Genomic DNA, 26185 nt, shown 5'->3' with positions numbered 1-26185 from the left:
CTTTTATAAATAACATATGAGTTCACCTGAACCTGTCATAAACAGATTTTGATACATATTACATATTATCCAAAACAGGTACAGAATGTGGCACTATAGCATATTCACATGACTTCAATAATAAAACATACAAAAGTGTACAGAGAAAAATCTCCTTCCTATCTTGTTCTCTTCCATTCAGTTCTCATCCTTCCCAGTGAGGAACATTATTCTGTTGTTTGTTGATCCTTCCAAGGGATGGTCAAAAACTTGCCAGCCAACACAGATATGTAAATCTGTTTTCCCTTATTTTTTTTAACCCAATCAGTAATGCACTGCATGAATGTTTCTATATTATTTCATATGTGTGTACAATGAGGTATGTTTATTCATTACAGCATTGTTTGCAGTAGCAAAGATCTAGAAATAACTCTGGTGTCCATCAAAAGGGGATTAACTAAGTTATGGAATATCTACACTATGGAATGGTATACAGCTATTAAAAAATGAGGATAAGCCCTATGTACTTATTTGGAAATATCTGTGGGGTACCTTAAGTAAAAAATGTAAGATATAGGACAACGTATGTAATATGTACTCTTGGGGTAACAGAAGAATGGAGGGGATAAGAATACTATTTAGGGGGTGTCTGAGTGGCTCAGTCGATTAAGTGTCTGTCTGACTTCAGCTCAGGTTATAATCTCACGGTTGTGGATTTGAGCCCTGCATCAGGCTCTGTGCAGACATCTCAGCCTGGAACCTGCTTTTGATTCTGTGTCTCCCTCTCTCTCTGCTCCTCCCTGCTCATGTGCTGTCTCTTTCTGTCTCTCAAAAATAAATAAATGTTAAAAAAGTAGATAAATAAAAAATAAGAATATATATTTGCATTTTCTTTCAATTGAATAAAGAAAAATCTGGAAGGATTCACAAGAAACTAGTAAAAATCTTTACTTACAGATGATAAAGGAAGTAAAATGATGGGGGAAGGGGTGGTGACATTTTCCAATATTTATTTTGTTATGCTATTTTAAGTTTTCAACCACACAAATGCATTTTTTATTTAAAATACAAATGTAAATGAGAATAAATTAATTAAATGCATATCCCTCGATCCACCAATCATACCACCAGAAACTTATCCTACAGGAATGTTCTTATGTATGTTCAAAAATACCACCAAGAATGTTCACTGCAGCTTTATATCAATGGCAAAAGACTGGAAATGACCTTATAGTTTATTAAATGTAGACTGGTTAAGTGAATTAAGTTATGTTCATACAGTGAAACACTATGCGGATGTTACCAAAAAGTGTGAAATGTATTGATAAAAGATATTTAGTAAAAAAAAAAAATGCAGGATAAAAAATCATGATCCCTTTTTTTAATAAAATAAATATGATGCATGTATATGCACCCACATATCCTATATTCTTCCAATGAGGTGCAATGAGGTGTGTGTGTGTGTGTGTGTGTGTGTGTGTATGCGCGCATCAAAAATGTTGGGAAGTTGATATAAGAAATTGTTAACGGTGATGTCTTTTGAGAAGTGGGTGAAACTTTGCAATAGGAAAGTTACCCACTTCTCTTTGTAATGTCTCTTAAACTGCATGACTTCTCTTTTACTGTCTATGTTTTTTTTCCAATTCAAAAATATTTACAAATAAATCAATAAATAAAGGTACATCCATACAATAAAAATTGTACACCTGTAAAACAGACAACTGAGGAAGCTCTTTATGAACTTACACAGAACAGTCTCCACCATACATTGTTAAGGAATGTGTATTTTTAATATTCAATGTTCCAGGGATTCCCATGCTATGTGTACCTGGTTCACACCTCTACCTAGTAAGCAGGTCAGGAGGCTTTTCATTACTTTGGGTTTGATCTTATTACAGCTCTGCCTTTCAGACTGAGGAAGACTATTTTTTTTGTTTCAGTTCATCTTCCTCACCTGTAAGACCTGCTGTCAATCTTTTGGGTTGAAATCCTAGTTCCTACTGGCTTGTGAACATTAGCAACTTGCTTAATGTTGTTTAATGTGCTTAATGGCTACGGGCCTCAGATTTCCTTTCTGTAAATTAAAAATGGATTACATTATGGGAATGTTATGAGAACTTGAGATCATTGCAATACATACTATTTAGCATGTGAGGACCCAAGGGTAGGCATTCAACATGGTGGCTACCACCACCATTACTATTCCTTGGGATATGTCAATCGAAACCACAGACAGAAGTGACCACACCCTGGTTTAGCACCAGGAGATACAAATCTTTGTGTGTCATGGCCAGCACCGTTCCAGAGGGGCCCAGCATTTGGCTGATCTTTTTGGCCACAGTAGCCTTGGGCTGGTATCTCAGAGAATCAGTATTCTGTGAATGCAATTGGGGTTGGATTCTTACTTATATGGGGCATTTTACAGCTCCTCTTAGGGAATCTTATTCCCACTTTTTAGACAAATTTTATCCAGTGGCTTCCCCCTCAGGATGCCTCTTGTTGCCATCTGCTGCCTCAGTCCAATTTGTGTTGGAGTCTGTATTTATGACTCTGTCTTCAAAAGAGGAAGTGAAGATGTCCTTGTAGTCTTTCTTCATTTTTAGAGAGTTAAAAAGAAAACAACCATCTCTTCACTTTACCTCTCAGTATAGCTCTGGGTCAAGTGGTCTCACTGATTATCTAGTTGGCTTTCTGCCTTGATGCATTTATAGAATCTTTTATTATTGACTTTGGAGCTCTTGCAAGGTACTCCAAAAAAGCATTTTAAAATAGTCTCTGGTGGGCAATTTACATTTTAACTGCTCCTTTCATTACCCCCTTCAACACCCTCATATGGTTCCCCTTTCTAGAATTAAATAACCACATGATAGCTTTGGGGCTCCATGTCTCTTTTGGTTGTTGAACTTGGCCCTGTGGTGGTCTTAATTATGTAATGGTCCAGTTAGAATCTCATGCTCTTTTACATTCATCACCTTTCTTGTACATTTGTTTCCAGGTTATATGGGATCTTGATAAATTCAGAGCCAGATAATTAGCACCATCTTGATTTGGTATTTTGAGAGTCTGAGAATCCCTGACACTGTGATAAGAGATGGTGCTCACAGACTTGTGTGATGAACGGGAATTAGCTGGGGGCAAGAGGAAACAATAAAGACTACCATTTTCAAAAGCTTTTTGGTTCCAGGTGAATGTAAAGTCTCTTTTCCCCATTCATTAGCCTAGGATTGAAGGCTAAACACCTACCTGTCTATTAGGTCTTAACTGTAGAGGCCATAGTTATCTAGAACCCCCCACCCTAGAAACATAGACTTGGATCTCAGGTTTTCTCGATTTACTTTTCTAGCACCCTTCCCATAAATCCCATGCCAGGGCCTGCCAACTCACCAGTTTTCTCTTTCTTTACTTGAGCCACACTCGGCTTCCCTAAGGACAGGCCTGACCTTACTCTGAAGGCCAAAAGCTCAATGAATTTCTGGTTGAAATTTCTGGCAGCAAATGGCTCTTCACACGTCCAATGCTAATGTTTCCAAAGCCATAAGTCAGAGAGCACTGACCCCTGCCCCTCTCACGCACATCCATTACACAGCTTCCCGTCATGTTCCAAACACCCTTAAAGCTAACTGGCAGGGTGTAAACTGAGTTTGATCTAAGGTAGCAATCCTTATGTCACCTAAAGCGGGAATTTCTTTTTCTTTTTAAATCTCCTCATGTCTGATCTAAAGAAGGGATTCTACATGTTTCTGTTCTACTTAAAAATATACCAAGGAGTCCAAAGGGAATCAGCAAGAACTGGTATGTCCTCAACTCATTCCATGATATGGCAGCTTCGCGGATATGCAGTAGCTAAATAGCAGAGAAGGAAACTCACACACCCCCTTCTAAGAGAGAGAAAACCTAAAGATGGTAAAGACAGTAGACTTGTGCACTTAAGAGAGATCCTCAGCAAGTTGGAGAAGTAAGTAACCATCGGGAATACGTCAGTTCTCAAAATGAGAAGAGTTGAAAGGCGATGAATTCCCACATTGGCAATGATGTAAGAAAATATGCATTCATATTCTTCTCATCAGAGAGTGACTTTGGAACAAACTGGAGGCAAATTTAGTAATATATATTAGGTGCCTTGAAATATGCATGCCTTTTGATTTAGTAATTTCACCTCCAGAAGTCAATTCTAAAGGGAAGATTGTGGTAATGAGGAATCTAGCTTATTGGAACTTAATTAGAGCATTGATGATGAGTTAAAAACTCAGAAAAATTCTAAAAGCCAAATAATAGGCAGCTGGTTAAATGGATTACAATACATAAGAATGATGTTACAGATGTTATAGAAAAGGGACCTGGAAAGATGTTCATGATATGTGAGTGAGAAAAAGAAACAACACTGAAAAATAGTATGCAAAATGCAAGTTGATAATTACCAAAGCAAAACAAACAAGAAAAAAAAAACACTAGAAAAACTTGATTTTAACAAGTTACGTTTATTAGATTGATTTCAAAAAAAAAAAAAAGAACACCTCTTTGATAGAGTCTTAGCAGTGTTTCAGAGGAAGGAAGTTGGGGAAGGATATTTAGAGGGTTTTAGAGCCGGAGCCCAGTGAGTCTTATCAGGTGGGTCTCATCAGGGAAGGCACTGGTTATGATTGGGCCGTTGATGACATAATACCTTTGGATTGGTGGGCACAGTAAGGTAAGGTATTGAAGCAAATACTGTTGAGTGAGCTGCTGGTCTCTATAAGTAAGCAAGAAACAAGTTTGTTCTGTTTTTGTCTAGTCCCAGTGTTACTTGGCAGAGAAACAGGAGAAAGTGCTTTACCCGTAACTGTTTATCATGGAGATGGGAAAGTTCATTGGTTTTAGCTCAGTCATAGCTCTTTTTGCTAAAAAAAAATATTCACGTTTGTATTTCTATCTCACTAGAAAAAGTATAGGAAGACAATCATTTACACATTCAAGGTGGTTATCTCTGGGGTTGTCTGGGTGGCTCAGTCAGTTGAGCGTCTGACTTCAGCTCAGGTCATGATCTCACGCTTTGTGAGTTCGAGCCCTGCATTGGGCACTGTCCTGACAGCTCAGGGCCTGGAACCTGCTTCGGATTCTGTGTCTCCCTCTCTCTCTCTGCCCCTCCCCTACTTGTACTCTGTCTCTCTGTCAAAAATAAATAAACATTAAAAAACATTTTTTTAAAGGGTGGTTATCTCTGGGTGGAAGGATTACAAGTGTTAACTTCTTTGCTTCTCCATATTTTCTAAATTTTCTCTAATGAACATATATCCAGAAAAAAGATTTATTTGTTTAATTCGTATTTAGCCAGGTAATTCCAGAACCATAGTATCCAGAGTCACCTTCACTCCCAAGCAACCAGTCCTCTTCTAAATATAACACCCCACGTACACAGAATTTTGTGGCCAGCTTGGGGAACTGGCTCAACCACTGCCTAATTGCACCTGTGCCATCCAACAAACACCAGGCAACTCTTCATCTTCTCAGACAGACAAACAGATGCTGTGTAGACAGTTTAGGGGGCTCATTGTTTGGAAGTATATACGAAGTGCATTTAACCAACACAGATGACTGTTTCTCTCCTAGACTCACTGTTATCACGCCCGCTTCGGAGTTCTGGTGCAGTGGGTGTCGGGGACTCAGGGAAATGAAGAGTGAGCTACGAGGTGAACCCAGAAGCCTAGAATACTGACTCATGACCTCTCCCGTTAACCACTAATAAATATTTTTGAGCAAATAATATTTGCTGAGTGCTAGACAAGACGAGGCATTGTACAAAAATTGGATAGCCTGCTCTTTATCCCTTCAAAGAGCTTAGTTGTGGGTGTTTTTGTTTTGTTTTGCTTTGCTTGTTTGTTTGTTTTTAGGAGCTTGAGTTTTAACTGGGGAAGGGGTGGTGAGGAGTGACTAACACACAGGCACAATTCCAAACATACACAGTGGCATGCAACCAAGCATCACTCCACAGGTGGAGCGCTTGATTCTCTGCTGGCCCCCATTACAATGCTTGTATGATGGATCTTGCGTGGTCCAGTCTCTGAGTCACATATTCATTTGGATATAAGGAGGTTATCCAGGTATCCAGGTATCCTAGTCAAAGGAGGTTAAACTCAAACTTTGCTTTTTAATTTCCATAAGCTTACCAAAATTTGTTTTGCTTTATTTTCTGCAGCTTTAATGATGCTAACTGCAGGTCCCTAGGGTCATTTTATTGCATGTAAATGTCGATTTCATGGAATGTGAACTAAAAAGATAGGAGAGACTGACATACATGTGAATTGATTCCAAGATCAACTGAAGTTTACTTTAAAAGAAAAGAAAAGAGGGGCACCTGTGTGGCTCAGTTGGTTGAGTGTCTGTCTTCGGCTCAGATCATGATCTCACAGCTTGTGAGTTCCAGCCCCGTGTGCTGGTAGCACAGAGTCTGGAGCCTACTTTCGATTCTGTGTCTCCCTCCTTCTCTCTGCCCCTCCCCTGATCCCTTTCTCTCTCTCTCAAAAAAAAAAAAACAACAAAACATTAAAAGAAAAGAAAAGATAAGGGGGTGCCTGGGTGACTCAGTCGGTTGAGTTTGCTCTGGTGACTTCTGCTCAGGTCATGATCTCATGATTCTTGAATTCGAGCCCACATTGGGCATCCTGCTGTCAGCACAGAGCCTGCTTCAGATCCTCTGTCCTCCCCTCTCTCTACCCCTCCCCTTCAAAAATAAATACACATTAAAAAAAAAAAAAAACCAAAAAAACACCAGTTCCAAATACCTATGTCTTTGCTGGTGATCAGCTTCTTCCCATTAAAGAAGATCACACTGAGACCTTCCAATCAGTTGAAATGTCTTTTCACTTGAAATAACCCTTTGTTACCTATAAGCACTCTTCATCAGGGATCCCATCACCTCAAATAAGGAACTTTAGTAACCCTCTTGGGGAAATGGGCCCAGATGGGCCCAGAAAGTTCACATAGTTAATGTAGTGATGGATTTGGGATTAGAATTCAGACTTCCTGTTTTCAACTCTGAGCTTCCTCCAGTCTCATACCCCAGTTCTTTTCCTACAAGGTAAAACTTATTGGGGATTCAGGGGATCTTAGCTAGTAGACATAAAAATGAAAGAGACACACAGCTCATGACACTTGTAAGTATAATGAGACGCTCTTGTTTGCCAAGTTCGCTTCTTGGCAGGTTCTCTGGAACAGGAGTGGGTTCCTCTTAATGCCAGGCATAGGCACTGCCACTCATGAGCCCCTTGGTTTCATCACAGTGCAATTAAGGAAACCAAGATGCAGGGCAATGAAGTCTCCCATGCTCCCAGCTCTTGGTCAACCTATACAGCAAACAATGGAAACACAAAACACCTTCTGGCTGGGCTATCTGATGGTCAAACTATTAAAACAACAGCGGGGTGCTTGGGTGGCTCAGTCAGTTAAGTGTCCGACTCTTGATCTCAGCTCAACTCTTGATCTCAGCTCAGGTCTTGACTTTGGAGTCCTAAGTTCAGGCCCCATGTTGGGCTCCATGCTGAGTGTGAAGCTTAATTTGAAAACAAACAAGTAGTTGTTTAACGAATTAACAGTTGGTTAAGCGTCTGACTCTTGATCTCAGCTCAGGTCATGGTCTCATGGTTCATGAGACCAAGCCCCATGTTGGGCTCTGTGCTGACAGTGCAGAGCCTGCTTGGGATTCTCTTTCTCTCTCCCTGCCCCTCCCCCCCACAAATAAATAAACATTTCAAAAGCAAACAAAAAACAGCAACAACAACAAACTTGGCTAATACACCACTTAAGATGCCTTTGGCTGCCTGTAATAGCAAACACACAAACATCTTTCGACACTCTAGGGTGTTTTATAGAACAGGAAGGACGTGCAGAGTTGGAGCCAGGAGCAGGGTCAGCTGATTCAGCTGCTCAGTGGTCCCATCAGGGAGGCAGGCTGCCTCCATTCTTGGGGAGCATGCAGTGTAGTCCCTGAAGCACGCCCCTCCTGGTCTCCATGGGTGGCAGCATTTCCAGGCCTCAAACCCACATCTGGAGGCAGCCTCGGAGGCAGAGACTTAGGGAGTCACTTCTTCAGAACAAGGAGACGTTCCCTAGAAGTTTCTGAACAAATTTCCTCTCACAATACTGGGCGTAACTTGGTCAATAACCCACTCTGAAGCCAACCACAGCCAGGACAGGCTCAGACCATTCATGATTCACCCCCTGGAACTGGGGTTGGAACCACATTTACCTGAGTCCTGTGAGGGTAGGCAGTCAGAAGGGGTGGGAAGGAAGACCCCGGACCCAATCAGAGCCCTGCCAGAGGAAGCCAGCGGATGGTCAGGAGGGAGGGACACCATCAACAGCATCTGCTACACCAGTTCTAAGGTACAGGCCACCTCTCCCACTGGGACTTGTTCCTTGAGTTGGGTGTGTTACCTCCCTTCCAAGGTGGTAAGAGGCTGTCCTAACAGAGCAGGAAAGACTCAGGAAACTGAATGCTTACGGGTCCCAGTGGATGTTACTGCTGACTTCAGGTCAAACTTGCTGAAGACTCTGGGGACCTTCATCTAGAGTCAGTGATGTTCTAGGGGTAGAAATTAGGGCCAAGAGGCCAAGAACAGGACTAGGTAACTGGGCCAAGAGAGCTTTGGGTGCAGGTAGACCAGTACTATACTATTCTATTCTATTCTATTCTATTCTTTTTATTTTATTATATTTTATTTCTTTATTTTATTTTTTAATTTTAATTTTTTGGTAAACTAGTACTTTCAAATACCCCTTAAATCATATTTGGATTGTCACTATTTGCCTACCCCCACGTATGACCATACAGATCGGCAACTAAAATGAGGAACATGAAGGAACACATGAGTATTTCTTGGCCCAGCCCATGTTCTATAGAATAGAACAGAATTCATTCTTGTTAAACAAAAATTGAATTTGGGATGACTGAGTCACAAGCTTCTTGCTTTTCCTTCTCCTCTTCCTCTTTTTTGTTTTCTTTGCTTTTGATTTTTAAGAATAAACAACATATTCTTTTGTAATAGGAAAACAGAATAACCTTTTTTTGGGGAAAAAAAGAAAAGAGTCTTTTACTTTTACTTCACAATTGTCATTTAAAACAGCAGAGGAAATAAGCAGTCTGAGGATCACTTTTGTAAATATTTGAAAATAAACCAACTTTATTTGAATCAGTCAATACCAATCAAAACTGGAAACCAACTTTATAACAGCTTCAGATTCATGAAGAAAACATTCAGCAAGATCTTCATTAAAAGGCAACTTATATTTATTAAGGCTTGAAAGCATGTCCTGCTATTTTATCACCACAGTTCAAGGTCTTGAGAAAAGCAAGTGACCATGATTTGGAGTGTCTTTCTAAAATGAGATGTTTGTTCTTCTATAAAAGCCAGGCATCCTTTGCTAAATTAGTTAAACCCTGGCTTTTCCAATGGGAAAAACAGGAAATCAGGAAGGGAAGACAAATTTAAACATCAGCTGGATATCGTATATTTTAAGTATAGGCGTAATCAAGATTACGAAAACTCTAACTATACATAAAATATCTTAGACAATTGGATCCTTAAAACTATGTTTGAAAAAAAATCAGGTTGCTGTTATCGAAACACAGATTAGCCCAAACCCTATCATGAGGCAACCTTTCATTTTATTTTTGTTTGGTAAGGGGAACATTGGATCTAATTCTTCAAGTGACCTGAAATAAAATTATGCACACTTTTATTTGGATCATACCTAATGCTGAAACTAAGCTGGAAGAAGAATATTGGCAAAGGTAGAGGAATATGCATTCATCAAGGGGGCACGTGTTCCTTGGTTTGCTGCTAAAAAGCACTGGATAGAAGACAACGGTTTTGTGTGCAGAAAGGGCTCCAAGCCCAAAAATGTTGGGATTTAGGATGCTCCACATGCATACTTCTTTCTCTAATGCTTACAATTCTTTTCAATGGCATTGTCAAAAATGAAGGAAGTGATCCCTTGGGAATCAATGAACTTAGTTTCAATAATGACTTAATACTATGTCACTTTCCAAGGAGAGAGACACCACACCTTGATTCACTCTATCAAAATGGCTCCTAGCCTCTGGTAGTAGTGGTGAGTCAGATATACCTACTGGATGCCTCTTGCCTCTAGACCAATTGATTTTTAGACACAGACTTCGGCGGTTTGTCTCTATGAATAACTATGTAGACCCATACCCTCCTGACTCTGTCCCTCTTTTTAATTCTATTTGTCTAGGCCTCCTGGGATTCTTAGATCTTCAGGGTCTGTTCCAGGCTTGATCTATTTTGCAACAATTTGAAGACGCTGGTGGTGTCTATCTGCAGAGTGGCCAGTGGGCACAGGGGTCGTGAAAAGCTTCCGTTGTTTCATTTGATAAATTCTCGCATGTACAGCTCAGGGAACTTCACTCTTGGTGAAGCCTTTTTCTAATGAAAAGACCGACATCCTTGCTGGCCCCACCAGCAGAAGATGTGAACACCAAACAGTGGCATTTGCCAGGAAGCTGAAACCAATCTCAGATTGTTATGACCAAATAAAAGTGTTTTTCACTTTTCACAACCGGTGATTCTGAACTGTCCAGGCCTTTGAGTTCCCTTATCAGGAGATTAAGACACACAGTAGAAGGAACCACGCTCTAGAACAATCAAGCTTTTCATTATCCAACTCCTCTTATAAGGTTATTAAAATCTTTTCCAATACTTTCTCTCTGGGCCATCCTGAGATGCAGCCCCACCTGATAGATGGGTAAATTCTACCCAGTTACTCTGAGTTGGGAATTCTCCTTTCTGTCTCTGCCTCCCACCATGCTATCCTTTAACAATCAAATAAAATAGTGACATGAAAATCGAAGGAGGAAAATAAATCTAAAACAGAATAAGATCTCATCCCAAACCTTTTCAAACGCCACTGAAATGCTTTCTGAAGGATCAATATTCATTCAAGACCGATGACAAGGGTGACCTCCTGTCTTAAAACTCTGGAGTCTAATCTGCAAACCTTGGTAGTAGTAGTCCAAACTACTTCCAGAGTTGGGTTTGGAGACACCTAAGGACCTTACCATACTGACGCTGGAAGATGATTTGCTGTGTATCTAACAAGGTTATAGCCAAAGCTCAGGAGGGCTGAAGAATCTGGAGACAAATCTCCTTTGGAAAAAAATAATCAGAAGATAATATTAATTGTTACTTAAAAATATTCCAATAAATCTGGTCCTAAGACATTAAAACTCTCAGTCAATAGTGTTACATTATATAGTAATTGACTGTTGAAATAAAAAGATATTCCTGAATCAAGTACTCAGAAGTGCTTTCCATCTATAACTCTGTCCCCTGTTTTAAATGCTTGTAAGTGATCGTGTAACTGCCCCCGCCCTTGTGCCTTAATATTTATGTAAAACTAAGTCAACCACAGAAGGAACATCTAGAAACAACAATGCTGATTTGGTTTGGCTTGTTTGATTTTAAAGACTCACCAATGGCTGGATTCTGACTATCAGACCAGTCATTAGCATCGGAGAACTCGCGTGGGGAGCTGTCCCAGCCGGGTGGCCTGTTTTCTCTGTCGCGCTAGCCGCGCTAACACCGACCTGCTTCTAGAACAGCACCACTGTGGGTCTCTGGAAAGCCAACTGCCTCTCAGGTCATCACGCCTCTGTTGCTAACCTCAGGGAGGGCTTTCTGAGGACAACAGGATTTATGCTAATTAAATGTCTCCTGGGATCATTTTAAGACTTCATCTCCCAAGAGACCCGTCTGGGGCTTTTCTGTATAGTAAAAAGGGCCATTTCCTCACCATTCTCTTTTTTAAACATGTCTAGGGACTAAGTTCCCAGGGAGTCCCAGGGAAGGTTCCTTTAGGGGTGGAAATGAATCAACTCTTCTGCCCTTGCAAAGCGCTCAGGCTAATAAAAATGTCCTACTGAGAAATGTCCTCTCTTTCAGTGGGCTAAGGGGGCCCCCGCTTCCTGGCCAGAGCTCGGATCTGCGGGCCACCTTTGTTCTTCAGAACTCCCTGGAGGCAGGTGGGTCTGGGGCTTGCCGGGTCATGGATACCTCCCTGGAAAGGAAGGCCCGTGCTGTCCTGACGCCCTTCTGGAGCAACAAGCCAGGCCCCGGGGCTCTCTGGCACTTGGGAGCCTTATCTTGTGAGAGGTGGCTTTTCTCATAGGGCCAGGGGCATGATGATTAGCCCATTTTCCTTAGTTTCCCCTGCCCAGGCCCCCAGGCTCCAACCAGGTGAGCTTCGAAGGAGGTGAAACGCGAGGAGAAAGACGGAGGACTGAAATACCAGCTAAAACATTTCCTTTTTCATCTGGTAGGTGAGTCAGATGGCGGGAAAAGTAGCCCAGATGGGGCACATGTTTTTCTTCAAGGTCACACCACATGGTTTCCCAGTCAGAAAGGCCCATGGCCTTTCTTCCTAAGGTGTTCCATGGTCAGGCCACATCCCAAATGTACCTGTCATGGGTCAGGGGCCGCGGCTGGCTCAGCCAGGAGCGCCCCAGCTAGCAGACCCAAGACCCGCCTCCGGGACTGACTTGAAGAGACTGGAAAGTCCTGTTTGGCCAATTCTTACGGGATTTTTTTGCTCTAAGGTTGGTAGTGATATATAACATCGGCAGTTCAAGACTTAGGGGGATCATAAGAGAGAAGACCTGTCTGAAAGATCGCCAGGGATAAAGAATTTCTTTATCTTCACCCATCCCCCCACCTCCCCCCTGCTGTCTCGAAGACCAAAATTCACTCACGGGTCAAACGTAATCTCCACCAAAACAGCTACCCCTAGCAAGCAAAATCCGTGGCTGGCAGACCCCGTGGCCTTTTGGCATTGATGCTGCTCATCCAGCCCTTCCCAGTCACTCCTGTTTGCAACTGCTTGCCAATTTCCCTTCCTCAAAAGGCCTGGACGGTGTAAAAACAGAGGCTGGTGTCAGCCAGATACCCGAGGGCACTGCGATGCCGCAGACTGGGACTACATCTGAAGTGGTTTTCCAACCTGGTCCTCGGTGCCCAGTGTGACAGCAGGCGTCAGGACGCCGTGAGGGACTGAAGGTGTGTCTGCCACATGCCAAACCCATAGCCTGCCTGTCCCCCACTCTCTCCATCTCCCCCAAACGCGGGGATCTCTTTCTAGTAAGAACGATGATGGCGTCTGTCCTTGGCGGTGGAGCTACCAACGAAGAGCAAGGCGGAGGGGGACACAGTGTCGCGGTTTCCTAATGCAGCTGAGGAGAGACTCTGATCTTGGCAGAGGGGGGCAGTGACAGTCCCTCACACGGGCTGTCCCCACACTGACCCCAAACACACTGAACTCGGGTCAGGCCCAAAGGTTGAGAGCTTGACTATTTCTAACATTCTTGCTTGCAGATTCCTGCACGATCAGATGGGGTTGGCGCTGACCTTCCTAAGCGACAGCAGGCTGGAATTCCATGAGGCCAGCAAGATGTGGCGGGCTACAAAAAGGTGTGTCCCGAGGTGACGCGGAAGAGGAGTGGGTGAGGCCGGAGTCCTTTGGGAGAAGCGGAGTCCTTCTGCGGCAGCGGCGGGGCAAGGCGGCCGAGCTCAGGACCGGCTGAGGCGCTTGGCGACATCCGCGTAGGCCGACTCGATCTCCTGGTCTGCCGCGCACGTGTTGGTGAACTCATCGCGGGCATAGGCATTCTTGAGGTACCGCGACAGGCCTGTCATCTCAGCCGGGAAATCGTAGTTGCGGTACTTCTTGGCCACAATCTACAACAAAAGATGGCAGGATGGGGATGGCGTGAGGGCCCGAAACCAATCACCGGGGGGGCAAGAAGTGGGGAGACCCACCATGTGCGTTGGGAGGAAAGCCAGCAGACAAAACGGGGGCGGTCAGCAAAATGTTTGCAACCCAAGCTGGCAGTGCTGCCTTCCTGTCATCTTATCGAATCTTGTTTATTTCTTCAGTAAATATCGGTTGCCCTTTGACCTCGTCATTCTGCTTCTAGGGGTGTTCCCTTAGGAAATAATCACCTATGTATACATAGTTTTAGCTACATATATATGATCATGGAACTAATAGTTAAAAAAAAAAAAAGGTATAGAACACAAATGTCCAGCAATACATAAATGGATAAATACATTATCACATGTAAATACAGCACCATACTGGACTGGACGTTACAACCGGTGCTGCTGGGGGACCTAGACGGCTGAGTCAGTTAAGCTTCCGAATTCGGCTCAGGTCATGATCTGGCAGTTCATGAATTTGAGCCCCGCATCAGGCTCTGTGCTGACAGCTTAGAGCTTGGAGCCGGCTCCGGATTCTGTCTCCCTTTCTCTCTCTGCCCCTTCCCCACTTGCCCTCTGTGTCTCTCTCTTAAAAACAAACATTAAAAAATTTTTAAAAAATAAAGTGCAGTATAAAACATTAGCAAATAAATAAAAATTTTAAAAGGTGCAGTATAATGCATTTGGAGAAATCTGTGTGAGGACTTAGAAGTAGAAATACCAAAATGTTATCAGTGGTTATGTCTGACTGATAGAGCTATAAATTTTTTCCTGTTACCTGCTTTGTTTTACATAAACACCCATATTTTTAGGAGAGAGAAAAAAGCATAACACATATAAATTAGATGTTGGAATGTACAGGCAGGTTCAAGATACGAACAGTTCTTGAGTGTGAGTGAACAAACAGTGATTTGTATTCTCTCTATATTTTGCCACACAGTGGGGAGAAGGCTATGTATGGGCATTCTGGGGAAGCGGTGTTGCACATAGATTAAAAGCATGGGCTCTGGATCCCAGCTGAACTGATCTGCAATTCTTACTCCACTACTTAAGAGCTGTGTGACCCTGGACTACTTACTTAGCCTCTCTGAGCTCCAATTTCTTTATCTCTCAAATGAAGACAACAAATAGGACCCTCCCAGGAATAACAAATTAGTTAATACACATAAAATGTTTAGAGGGGTGCCTGGCTCATACTGAGTGCTTGAGAAACATCACCTCCTCTTATAATTCATGGAGACCCATCTTTTGCCCGTTTGCATGCAATCATAGATAAGGTAGGGTGGTCTTGGAGGAGGGTGACCTGGGTAGTTACATGGAGCCTCGAACTCAGAGAAGCCTGTTCTTGGTTTAAAGCTCTGCTGTCACTGTCTGCAAATTCTGAGTACTTTCTTTTAACAGGGCCCCCTTTACTATCACTGTACACTGGGGCCTGCACATTAATTAGCTGGCCTTGCCTCTAACCCTCTGGGGCTATGGTGGGAGCAGTGAAGAAAAACCTCCTTCCTAAGGCCCCGACTTCCGACTCCTTTCCTTGCTTTCTTTTTAAAGAGGTCATTAGACTGCTGACCATGGGATCCTCCCACTCAGAGAACCCCTCCCCGCTCAGTTCAGCTACTCTGGACTTTCATCTTTATGTTGATGCCCATGAGGCTCAGGGTCGCCTGGAGAGCTGTGCCGAGTGAGGGCAACGACGGCCTATCGCATGAAAAGCTCAGCCTCATCGATTTGGCCACGTTCCCAAGGAGCATGCATTCCGTCCCCTCTATTCTCCTACATCAGTCTGGAAATTCCGTTACGTACTAAGCTCTATTCTATTCTGAATTGCAGTTACTGTTCTAGTATCCTCTCTCTCTTCTCTAGCTTTGTGAGCAGGATGAGGCAGGAAGCACAGCTTTTCATTTCTTTACCACCTGACAATCTCAATGACACGGTTTCTAAGAGTGGTGACACCAGCAAGTATTTATTTCCTTTGAGCCCTGCTCCAGGCTCCGCCTTAAGCACTTTTTGCAAGCTACTTAAATCTCTAAATAACTCTATAAGGAAGAGTGTCTTATACTCCCATTTTACAGATGTGGAAAGTAAGGCAAAGGGAAGTTAAGTAAGGATTCCATAAACAGCTGCACTGACTGAATCTTTGCTATCCTCAGTTATCCCAAATCAAAGTGCATCTCTTAGAGTCAAATATAGGAAACTCACTTTTGAAAACTGGAGATCCTCAGCAATGAGTAAACTGAAGCCACAAGAGATTAAATGGCTTACACAGTGTTACATGGGAAATTTTTAATTCAACCAATATCTACTGAGTAATCACTAATATTTATTACAGTTCTTGCTTTTCTTCTTCTTCTTTTTTTTTTTTTTTTGAGTGTAGTTGACCCATAAGGTTACATTAGCTGCACGTGTACAAAGTTGGATGCAGACAATTTATATGCTGTGCTGTGCACAGGGGTAGTGCAGCCCCCATTTATCACCACAGGACGCTATTACCATATCACTGACTAGATTCCTTCCCTTCTATTCTGCGGTCCTCCCCACGTGGCCACCCAGCCCTGTGCAAACGATAAAGGACCCGCTGTACTCAGAATCCCTTCTGTGCCCACTGGGGCGGGGGCTCTGCAAACCACATCTCTACTTTGCCAGTGATTCCCTGTTAGGCTCTGCCACGAGGGGGCGCTAGAGAGAGAGAGAGCCTGCGAGCCTGGAGGAGCAAGAAGGGATGTCCCTTCCTTTCCCAGGGCATTCTGTTCCTCTCCGGGTCCCCTTTGCTCCAGCAGTGACCGCTGACTTCAGTTTTCTTGTTTTGCCTACACTAGCGGAACCAGTGCAACACACCATCTGAGAGCGGCCAGCACACGACAGTGACCCCTCTGGGCTGTCCTCTGAATTCTGCCCCCAAGTGCCTGCTCAGCAGCACCCCATCGAGTCCTTTGAGGTCCAAGGTTCAGCTGCGAAGGGGTTCCTCATCTAAGTTTCTAAGTTTAGACAATTCTGATCTTTTCAGTTCACCTCTGCTGCCCTGGAGGCTCTAGCTACCTCATCCAGGTGGAAGGTCATGGTACACTTCGTCGTCCCAGGTCTTCAGCACTTAGTGCTTCTCTCTATTAAATTCTTTCGGTGGGGTGCCTGGGCGGCTCAGTCGGGTTGAACATCCCACTCTTGATTTGGGCTCAGGTCAAGATCCCAGGATTGTGGCATCGAGTCCTACGTCGGGCTCTGCGCTGAGTGTGGATCCTGCTTAAGATCCTCTCTCTCTCTTTCTCTCTCTGCCCCTCTCCCCTGCTCATCTCTCTCTCTAAAATGAAAAATGGTTAAGATACCTGGTCTGGTGTGGTTACTGAAGAAGCCTGCCCCACAATGTCTGTCCGGCTTAGGTGTGGCTAATAAGCAAAGGGGGTGAAATCTGAATCCTTTGGCAGAGCACCCACTATAAGCACATGCTGGGGCTGACAGACATTGCCTTTCACCTTGGCCTTCCCCTGTTCGCTGCAGGGTGAGGGTCCCTTGGGCTTGCCCAAGAGCCTATAAGAAGAAGCTGCCCAGGGAAGAGCACATCCACACAGAATGGGGGGTCAGAGTGGCCTCTAGTCCCTCTGTGCTGGCACTTGTTTTCATTTTTAAAGGATACAATATGGGATTTAAAATGGCAGAAAAGCAATGTATGGATATAGACTTGTGTTTATGTCTCCCTTCCTGTTTTGCTTCAGGGGCTGAAGCAGGTCACTGTGCTAGGCAGGGGTCCCAGTGGCCCTGAGAGAAGGCCCACCATGCCCCCTCCCTGCCCAGATCTGCATGCCCTGGGCCTTGGCCATGAAGCCAGTTGTTTCCTCGCATGTTGGTTTGACTTGAGGAGCCAAGGACTTGAAGGGAGCCAGACAGCGAGAGTTCAAACCAGGCTCTCAGGCCGAATGAAGATGAACCTGAACGAGGGCCAGGCAAGAGAGGGATAGAGAGGGAGAGCGTGTGAGAAAGAGAGAGATCGCAGGCGAGGATGCACACGCGGAGCGCTGACGTTCACAGGAACTTCCGTGCTCATGTTCTGAATTTGCTCTTTCATATGAAAACAGTTAGCTCCCACAGCCCAGATTAGGTTTTGGCATCAGAAGCCAAACTGGAAGCCTGACTTGGCTCCCCCTTCACTCTTCATGTCGGGGGTTTGCCAGGTCTCTGGGATCTGATAAGCTGGATCAGCAGAAATCCAAGGAGACAGAAGGTGAGACCCAGCCTTGTCCCCTCGGAGGCCACCATCCCCCACTCTCTGATCCCCAGCTCCTCCACGGACAAGGGCATAGCATTGTCTTTTAGGGCTGGGAGGACCCGGAGGAGTCATAGGATGAGGCACAGGGCCTGGGGGATCTATTTGTTTGCCTTATTCGACAAGAGATTCTTGAGTGGGTAAGACAGAAGAAAGAAGGAATGAAGGAAGAGAGAAGAAAGAGGCAAGAAGGAATACACTTCCCATCTCTTCACTGGGGCATGAGAAAAAAGAATTCCATAAGATTAAATGACTCTCCCCAGCTCATGCTGTCAGGACTATTATGCGGATCTCATGACTTTCTGAATGAGGGTCTTTCCGTGACATCACCCTGACACAGTGTGGCTCAACTGGAAACACACCATCCCTAGTGGTGCCACTTGTTCCTCAGGAAAAGAGAAAAAAAGAGGTTTCCAGGGCTGTGGAGGGACACGCAGTAATTAATAACTTCAAAGACATGTAGCTTGGCCAGACTTACAAGTAACCATTGGCTTGGCCCCGAACCCAAAGTTCCTTCATGTTAATAGACTGCATTTTCCCAGCCCATCAGTAATGGCACCCATGATTCCCGCCCAGTCTCCAGCTCTGACCAAGTCCCTTGGTAACACCAGTGCTTAACCAGCTAAGGTTTCAATTCAAGCTGGTTGTGCTCTGATTGGAAGAAAGCCCACATTACTAGCTTAGGACTTGAGCTGAAACATGATAGGCAGATAGCCAGCTGATAAATAATTGAATCTGATTCTTCTTAGGGAAGGGTAGAAGGAAATAGGGTATGATAAAGTCACAAGCTAAGTGATCAGATGGTCAATCAATGAGTGAAAGGGCCACCATGAACCCACCCACCATCATGCTTAGAGAAGCCACTATCTTCGAAGAGCTTACTGCCTGAGATGTAGGATATAAGTACTTATAAAAGTAGAGGACAGTGTAGCTGTATGATCCCACTGTGTGTTTCTCTAGGCTGGTGAGGGCCAGGAAAGGAAGTAAGAAGAAGCGTTGGTTTAGAGAGTGAATGTTGGGCACACAACTGTTGTCTTCAAATGAGATGAAACAGAGCAGTCCCATTCCATGCTGCTCCAGAGTACAAGGGGTGGCCTGGAGGCTGACTGGGCTCAATATAAGGAAGGATGTTTTAATAATCAGAGCTGTCCAGAGTGATAGGGCTGACTGAGGCGGGGGGGGGGGGGTAGGAGGGGCTCTTCTTCATCAGAAAGGTGCAATGACAGCTGTGTGGCACAGACACACAGAAAGTGGTCCTGTTTAGGGTGGGAGATAGTTTTGGATGACCTTAGAATTCCCTTCTTTCCAACTCTCCGATGCTCGGATTCTTATAGGACAAGATTACATGGCATGTTGAGGTTGATCAGTGAGTGCAACCATGGCAAGAAAATGATGTCACTTCTTACAGCCTCCAGCTCTTCAACTGATAAATGAGGAAGAGGATACACATCTGCCCTAGGGAGTTACTAAAGGGAATGAGAAGGCTTGCATGTGAAGCAACTTCAGAGAGATGTGGGGGTGTGGCCAATGAAAACCTATGAGGGAGAGAGACAAGGAAGAAGCGCACGCTTTCTCTCTCTCTCTGTGTCTCTCTCTCATACATGATATGCCAATCAGCTACTATGTATTGAACCTTTACAATATGCCAGGTACTGTCACACCATATTTACCCTCCCAGCCAAGAAGCAAGAATAAGAATAAGGAGGAAGTAATACATGCCTATTTTACTGACACTCAAGAGAGTCTATAGAGCCAAACAGTGGAAGCTGACTCGGGTTCCTTCCTATTCATGTGACTTCAGAGCCCAAGCTCTGGACCAGCAGGTGGGTGCTGTCCTTGACTCATCCACACAAGTGACCGGGCCTATGATAGACTTGGATAGAGCGAGCAACCTGCAGGTAGAGGTGTCTTTACCTTGACCACATGGAGTTTGGGCAACAGATTGCAGTCGGCTAGGGTCAGCTCGTCCCCGTCGAGGAATTTGCGCCGGGACTTCTTGTCTTCGTCCCCGCAAGTGTTGGCGTCGATCTCCTCTGGAAGAGGGCTGTTCAGGTAGTCATCCAGTTTCTTCAGGGCCTTGGTCAGGCCTTTCTCAAGCGCTGGCATGAAACAGCAGAAGAAGTATTTTTAGCTAATGTTCCAGCCACTGGAAACAACCACAGAATCTTCAGAGTAGAGTAGCTCATTTCGAATTCTGTCCCCCCTATCACACTGCCAGTCCCCCACACACCACAGAATACCTGGCAGTCATTAACACAATGCAGTGGAAGAGGACTCAGTGGGTTGCAAAAGCAGACTTTTTTTTATTAAAATAAAAACCTTTTTAATATTTATTTTTGAGAGAGATTGGTGCAAGTTGGGGAGGGGCAGAAAGAAAGGGGGAGACGGGGGATCCAAAGCTGGTTCTGTGCTGACATCACTGACCCCGATGCGGGGCTCGAATTCATGACCCATGAGATCACTACCTGAGCCAAGTTGGACACTCAACCTAATGAGCTACGCAGGCGCCCCTGAAAGAGCCGACTTTAACCAAGCAATGTATACTAGCTAATTGTTTTTAGAAACAACATAAATATAGAAATACAACCATTAGGCTATATATCAGAGTTTTTAGAGTGCTTATCTCCAATAGATATAATAAAGACAGTCAACTTTCATTTTCTATTTTGCTTCTCTATGTTTTGCCAATATTCCACAATCAACCCACATAATAATTTTGTAGAAAGAAAGGGCTAGTGACCAAGTAAATAACAGCTGCTTCCAAGTCCCAGGACAGAGATATGCACTAGACATTGTGGAAGCATTAACCACGGAAGCACTAACTAACCCAACCTGAGGAGACAAGGTTTGCAGAAAGACCTGACATAGGAAAGTAAGCCACCCCGTTTGGTGTTGAGGACCAACACATACCAGAAAGCCATACTTCAGTTTCATCTAGAGAAGTTTGTTCTAAAAACCAGGAATGTCCAAAATGGAAGGGCCAGTGCACCAAACAGAGGGCCCCACCAGAAATGCACAATCACAGCTGCATGGGAACCTGTCAAGGACACAGCTCAAAGAACAAACATCCAAAGGAAGATAATGTGGCAGAAGACTTTGACAGTCCTGCCCCAATAATTTCCCGTCCAATAACTCACATAGACACAAGAGCAGAACAAAATATCCAAAAAAAAAAAAAAAAATTCAAAGTCACCATCACTCAGAACCATTCCATTCAGAACCTCACAGTCCATTCCAGGCACAGAACACTGGCCACGTAAACTCAGAGGACCGAGGTGCAGGAGAGAGCTGGTCGGGTCACCAGCCACTGCACCTGTGTCATCACCCATCCCCAAGGCTGCTTCCCGCCCCCCCCATTCCTGGTATGGAGTATGATGCTGAGATAATGGGAGTCAGTCCTGATGCTAATTCTAGCAGATGAAAGGGGGATACTGCCTCTGGAGGAAGAACCCAGAAGACTGACTCTTAATTTACTTTTTCCCAAATGTGCTTTCTGTTAGCCACTCCTCCCTCACGAAAGCCCAAGTCTGTCTTTTCATAGAAGGCCTTTGTTTGAGACAATGAAATGACACCAGCCCAAGATAAATCATTTGAACGCTTACTGGAATGTTCGAAAACAGGCTGGAGGTTGGAGGTCGTTTCTCAATACTTCCTTCTCCCTGGTGTGGCATTTGAACTTGTACTTGATCATCTGCTTTGTGTTTCCAGTTTGGGAGAACACAGGGAGCAGGGCTGGGAAAAAAAACGCTTGTATTCTCCTTAGTAACTGTCTGGACCAGGACGAGACTGCAAGCCTATTCATGGGCAGTAGCAGAGGATGGGTACTGAACAATAGTTAGTGTGCTCCCTGCCCCCACCGAAGCACTTGTGATCTATATTGGGTTTGTTTGCTTCCTTAAATCCCTCCACCCCTTTCAGTGATGGAGATTCTGACAAAATCGTGATTTTAACGGAGAAAGGAAATGTCAAGTAGAGGAGTATTTGCTGAAATCTGACCAATGGATAGCAGTCCAAGGGAAAGGGACATATGATGGGAAATGAAACGCTGCTGACTGTAATTCTAAAACGCCTGTTGGAGACTTGAGCAGGCCACTGTATAAGTCTGTGCCCAAATTGCCCGGTGTGGGAACTATCATGACATTTGGCAAAAGAAGCCTAGAACAGCAACTGGAGCTCCCTGGGAGCGCAGTTCTGGATAAATGTCAACTATGTCTCCATGAGCTCTGGAGGTGGAAGAATAAAGTCCAGCAGTGGGCATGGCTGTTGCCCTATGCTGTGACCGACATGCATGTAACCTACAAAGTGGGCATATTCTGAGGATATCCTCAGACTTATCACTGGAGTTTGTGTGTTTTTGATCAGGCGTGTGAAGGGCAGGGGAGAGTTGGTGGTAATCATGGTAGAAAGAAGGGGAGACCAAGGAGCAGGGAAGGGGCCACGTGGCCTGGAGCTAATCCTGTGTTTAAATTTTGACCCTGCCCAGGGTGTATCTACCGCGACGCTGCTGAGTTTAAAGCTTGGGTTCCCTTAATCGCACGGGGCCCTTCCAAGGCCTTAACTTGATTTTTAAAAATCCCTTATTTGTACTCATTCCATTGGCTTCAGACCCCACAAATCTTGGGAACATCCTCGATCCTGGAACTTACGAAGAAGTGTGACCTTGGGCAAGTTCCTCAACTTCACTGAGGTTCCGTTTTCTCACGTCAACTGAGAGGAAGATCCCTAATCTACGTAACGCCATGGTGAGGACTAACTCAGATTACGCAGGGAAACGTGCCTCACACCACGTCTGCCCCCTGCCAGGACAGCAGTTAATGACCGCTATTGCTATTGCAGTACCAAATATGGCAGCCATCTGCGCTCCGTCCCTGACCCCACCTCTCCGCCAGCACATTCCTCAAAAATCCAAGGTGCGGCAGACCATGAGAGATTCTGAGAAGCTCCAGTTCTGAGGCCCAGTCCCTGGGGAAGAGAATCAACAGCCTCGAGCTTTGCTTCTCTTCCTGATTTAATGTACAGCCACAGCCCGGTCCCTTACACTCCACCGGGACCCTCTTGGTGACAAGCCGTGTGAGAGGAACGGCCAGAGGGAAACAGATGCAACATGTCTGTGCTAACACACTTCCAATCATTATCGAATACCAGATGCCAGCACCAATACATTCTCTGCCAGTTCTTTTCCCTCCTACCTGCCAACTTACTCCTCTGACCCTGGTTCAATCTGGCATCCGTAGAATTTAATTATCTCTTTTGGCTGACGGCACCCAGGTCATGAAAGCACTGGCGTTGACCTTTCTGGTAAGAGAGAGGGGGACAGAAGAGAAACCAGAGCGACAAGTAGATGGTAATCCTTCAGTGTTCGCATTTGGAACCTTCCCTCCCAAAGACTTCCTCTGAGTAGCAGGATGGGGTAACCCTCAGACCACAGCAAGTAAAGCCTGAGGCCAGGGGACCCTGAGACCTGGGACCAACCACGTCCCAGGCGCTTGACGGGCACCCATTCCTTTAACTGCTTTCTGCCCCTCTCCGCCCGCCCTTCCTGTAAAGATTTATTCTGTACCACACACAAATGCGCTGGGTAAAATATGTGATGAGGAAGCAAGGGGAATAGTTCATAAATATTCTCAGCCATATGCAAACAATCTCAAATTTATTTTTCTCCTTTTTAAGGAGGAAAAAAATCCACCCATTCCATGATCACTTCCAGATTCATTGAGGTTGATATTACATAAGAACCAATATTGTTTTCTCATCGTAGAGAAATAATGACTTGGAAACGGCAATTTGAGCTAAGAAAATAATATACTCTTACCAGGGCATGGAGGCTGAATGAGGACCAGGGAGCCAAGACTCTAGCTCAGCCTCCAACAAGCTCTTGCAAACACGGCTCAACCCTGCTTTGCTGGCATGCTTTGTGCAGCAGGGGTATCAGCAAGCAGCCACGCAGGCTCTTTGGGGCTCAGAACTCACTTAGAGCGGAACAGATGCCAAAGGTGGTCTTTGAAAGGGCAAGAGCAGCTCTGCAGGCCCAGGCTCCAGTACCCTTAGCTCCTCATGTGTGTTTTCTCTCTGGCATGCGAACTTGCAGAGAGGTAAGAAGCAGGCGACCACCTCCGATCACCGGCTGCAGGCTGGATGGGTGTGTGTTCAACTCTCCCATGCAGAAGATTATGGCTATTGGGAGCTGGCCCCAGGCCGAGGGCTCTCTGTCCTGCTGCGCCTCTTTCATGGCTCTCCCCAGGCACCGGCAAGAAATATACTAATTGAATTTCCAAAGTAGACGGGGAATGTTTATGCCACCGGTCATCTAAGTGTGATCTAACCGATCTCGATGAAGCTATTGAGATGGGAATTATTATTCATCCCCATTTAACAGATAAAGAAAGTCTTAGACTTTCCCAAAGCACACAGGCCTGTACAAGCAACCTGTTCCCGAGAGACAAACTGACATTGTACCTTGTTTGCTTTTTTACTGCTGTTGTCTTCCTTACAAGGCCCAACCCCAGGGTAATGGGAAAACAACTGTCATTTTAGTCCATTCTGGATTACAATGTAGTCCGATGTAATAAATAGTCCCTCGAAAGAATTCTCAGTCTCTTTGGCATACGAATGCTCAGTTGCACAGAAAGTCTCCATCTCGTCTGCTCTGCTCCCTGAGTAAATGGGGCTGGGGGATCCCTGTGACCTCATGGCCTTGGGGAAGAGGGGTCCCGGGATCTAGTGGGTGGAAGGCTTTAGGAAGCTACCACAGGTCCTGCATCTCTTCTCAGGTACCTTTTTCTCAGCGAAAGCTCCACTTCCTTCCAGAGAAAGCCTAGGGATGTTGAACCTCGGGTAGTGATCAGGGGTTAGGCTGTTGCTGGGCTCCCTCCAAAGCCCTGGGTGGCTCCCTGAGCAAAGTGTCACATGGCGCTTCCCAGATCCATCTCTAGGTGCCTGGCCCTTCTGCCTCTCTCTCCTCTTTCATCCCCAGATCCCCTGGGCCAGGAGGGGAAGGCTTTCCTGTATATTTTCCTACATCAAATAGCCCATCAACCACAGAATGGCAAGCCTTCCCTGGCCCACTGCATGGACAGAAGGGCTCCTTATTCTCTATGAGCCAAGTCCTCTAGATCTGGTTCTTGATGTGCTAAAACAGAGAGATAAAGGAATTTAGAACATTTTAAGATAACAGCATAGCTTGTGAAGCTATTATCTTGTTGAAAATGCTATTTTGAATCAGCAGCTAAATATTGAATGCTTTTTCTTCTTTTTTAGAATTCTTTCTATAGAATTCTTCTCTCTCATGGGGCCAATGGATACTCAGGACAGATTAGGTCCTGTACTCAGAAAGGCAAAGAGAAAAATATTTTCGAAATAGCTGCCCTATTATTCAAGTGGAGTTAACACCAGGATTTAAAAACAGGACTGTTGGATTCAACACCAAGGCCATCTCTGGGTCCCAAGGACTTGACCCATGGCTCTTTGGGGGTCTACCCAGTCTTCATTTTCCTCCCATGCTATAGATCTCTCTCACATGCCCTTATTTTCCTGACAAGAGTCTGGCTATTAGGACACCACTCCTCACGTTCTACCTTCCAGCTAATTTGATAAAATATTTGTGTTCTTCTATTAATGGGTTGATTTTAGCTGGAATTATTGGTACTGTCAGCGACCATCGTTGGGTCCAGGAGGAATCACCTCTGAGGAGCAAGCCTACCAGAACCCTCCACATCATTTCTCAGCAACAGATACTAACTTGGCTTGCACTCAGGGTCAATGCTATCACGTTGGCTGTTTGATTGCAGAACATCTGAGTGAAAAGAGAGAAATTCATTTGGGTTTTGCCTATAAAGAAAGAAATCTCTAGATATTGGGAAATACCTGGAGGACTACATGAAGTTTATTCTTTTCATTGCTCTTGAGATCATGTCAATATAACAACAACATCAACAACAAAGCATAGCTGTGGCTGGAGGGAGGCCACAAAGGAGATTTCTCTGGCCATCACATACTCCTGTACGGAAAATACACAGGTGGCCACACCTTGTTGGCATTTGATAGTTTTAAACATGAATGATAATGTGATAGGAATGCCTAAAAATCAAATGGTAAGAATGTAATATCATATCTCCCTCACCTCATCTGGAGGTGGCGGCCTTTCTTTAGAAACAGAGAAGTGATATTGCTTTTGACAAGACACCCGGGTCCAAAGATCCAGGAAAGA

General features: G+C 44.7%; 1 protein-coding gene across 3 annotated transcripts in view; it reads right to left on the bottom strand.

Moving 5' to 3' along the window:
* Nucleotides 1–9114: 9114 nt before the first annotated feature.
* CLIC5 (chloride intracellular channel 5) overlaps nt 9115–26185 on the bottom strand; it is a 171014-nt gene continuing 153943 nt past the window's right edge. For all 3 annotated transcript variants that reach the window (XM_039231210.1, XM_039231211.1, XM_039231212.1), the window contains 2 exons: nt 19894–20078; nt 9115–13703 (listed from right to left, as the gene is read on the bottom strand). In XM_039231210.1, the coding sequence (XP_039087141.1) occupies nt 13536–13703; nt 19894–20078 (353 nt within the window). In that variant the 3' untranslated portion in view covers nt 9115–13535. The remainder of the gene's footprint in view (nt 13704–19893; nt 20079–26185) is intronic.

The sequence above is a fragment of the Hyaena hyaena genome, unplaced genomic scaffold (assembly GCF_003009895.1).
Source record: "Hyaena hyaena isolate Hyena2069 unplaced genomic scaffold, ASM300989v1 scaffold_55, whole genome shotgun sequence".
In the NCBI taxonomy this organism is placed as follows: domain Eukaryota; kingdom Metazoa; phylum Chordata; class Mammalia; order Carnivora; family Hyaenidae; genus Hyaena; species Hyaena hyaena.
The sequence above is the reverse complement of the archived record's forward strand: the minus strand, read 5'-3'. Positions and strand labels throughout refer to the sequence as shown.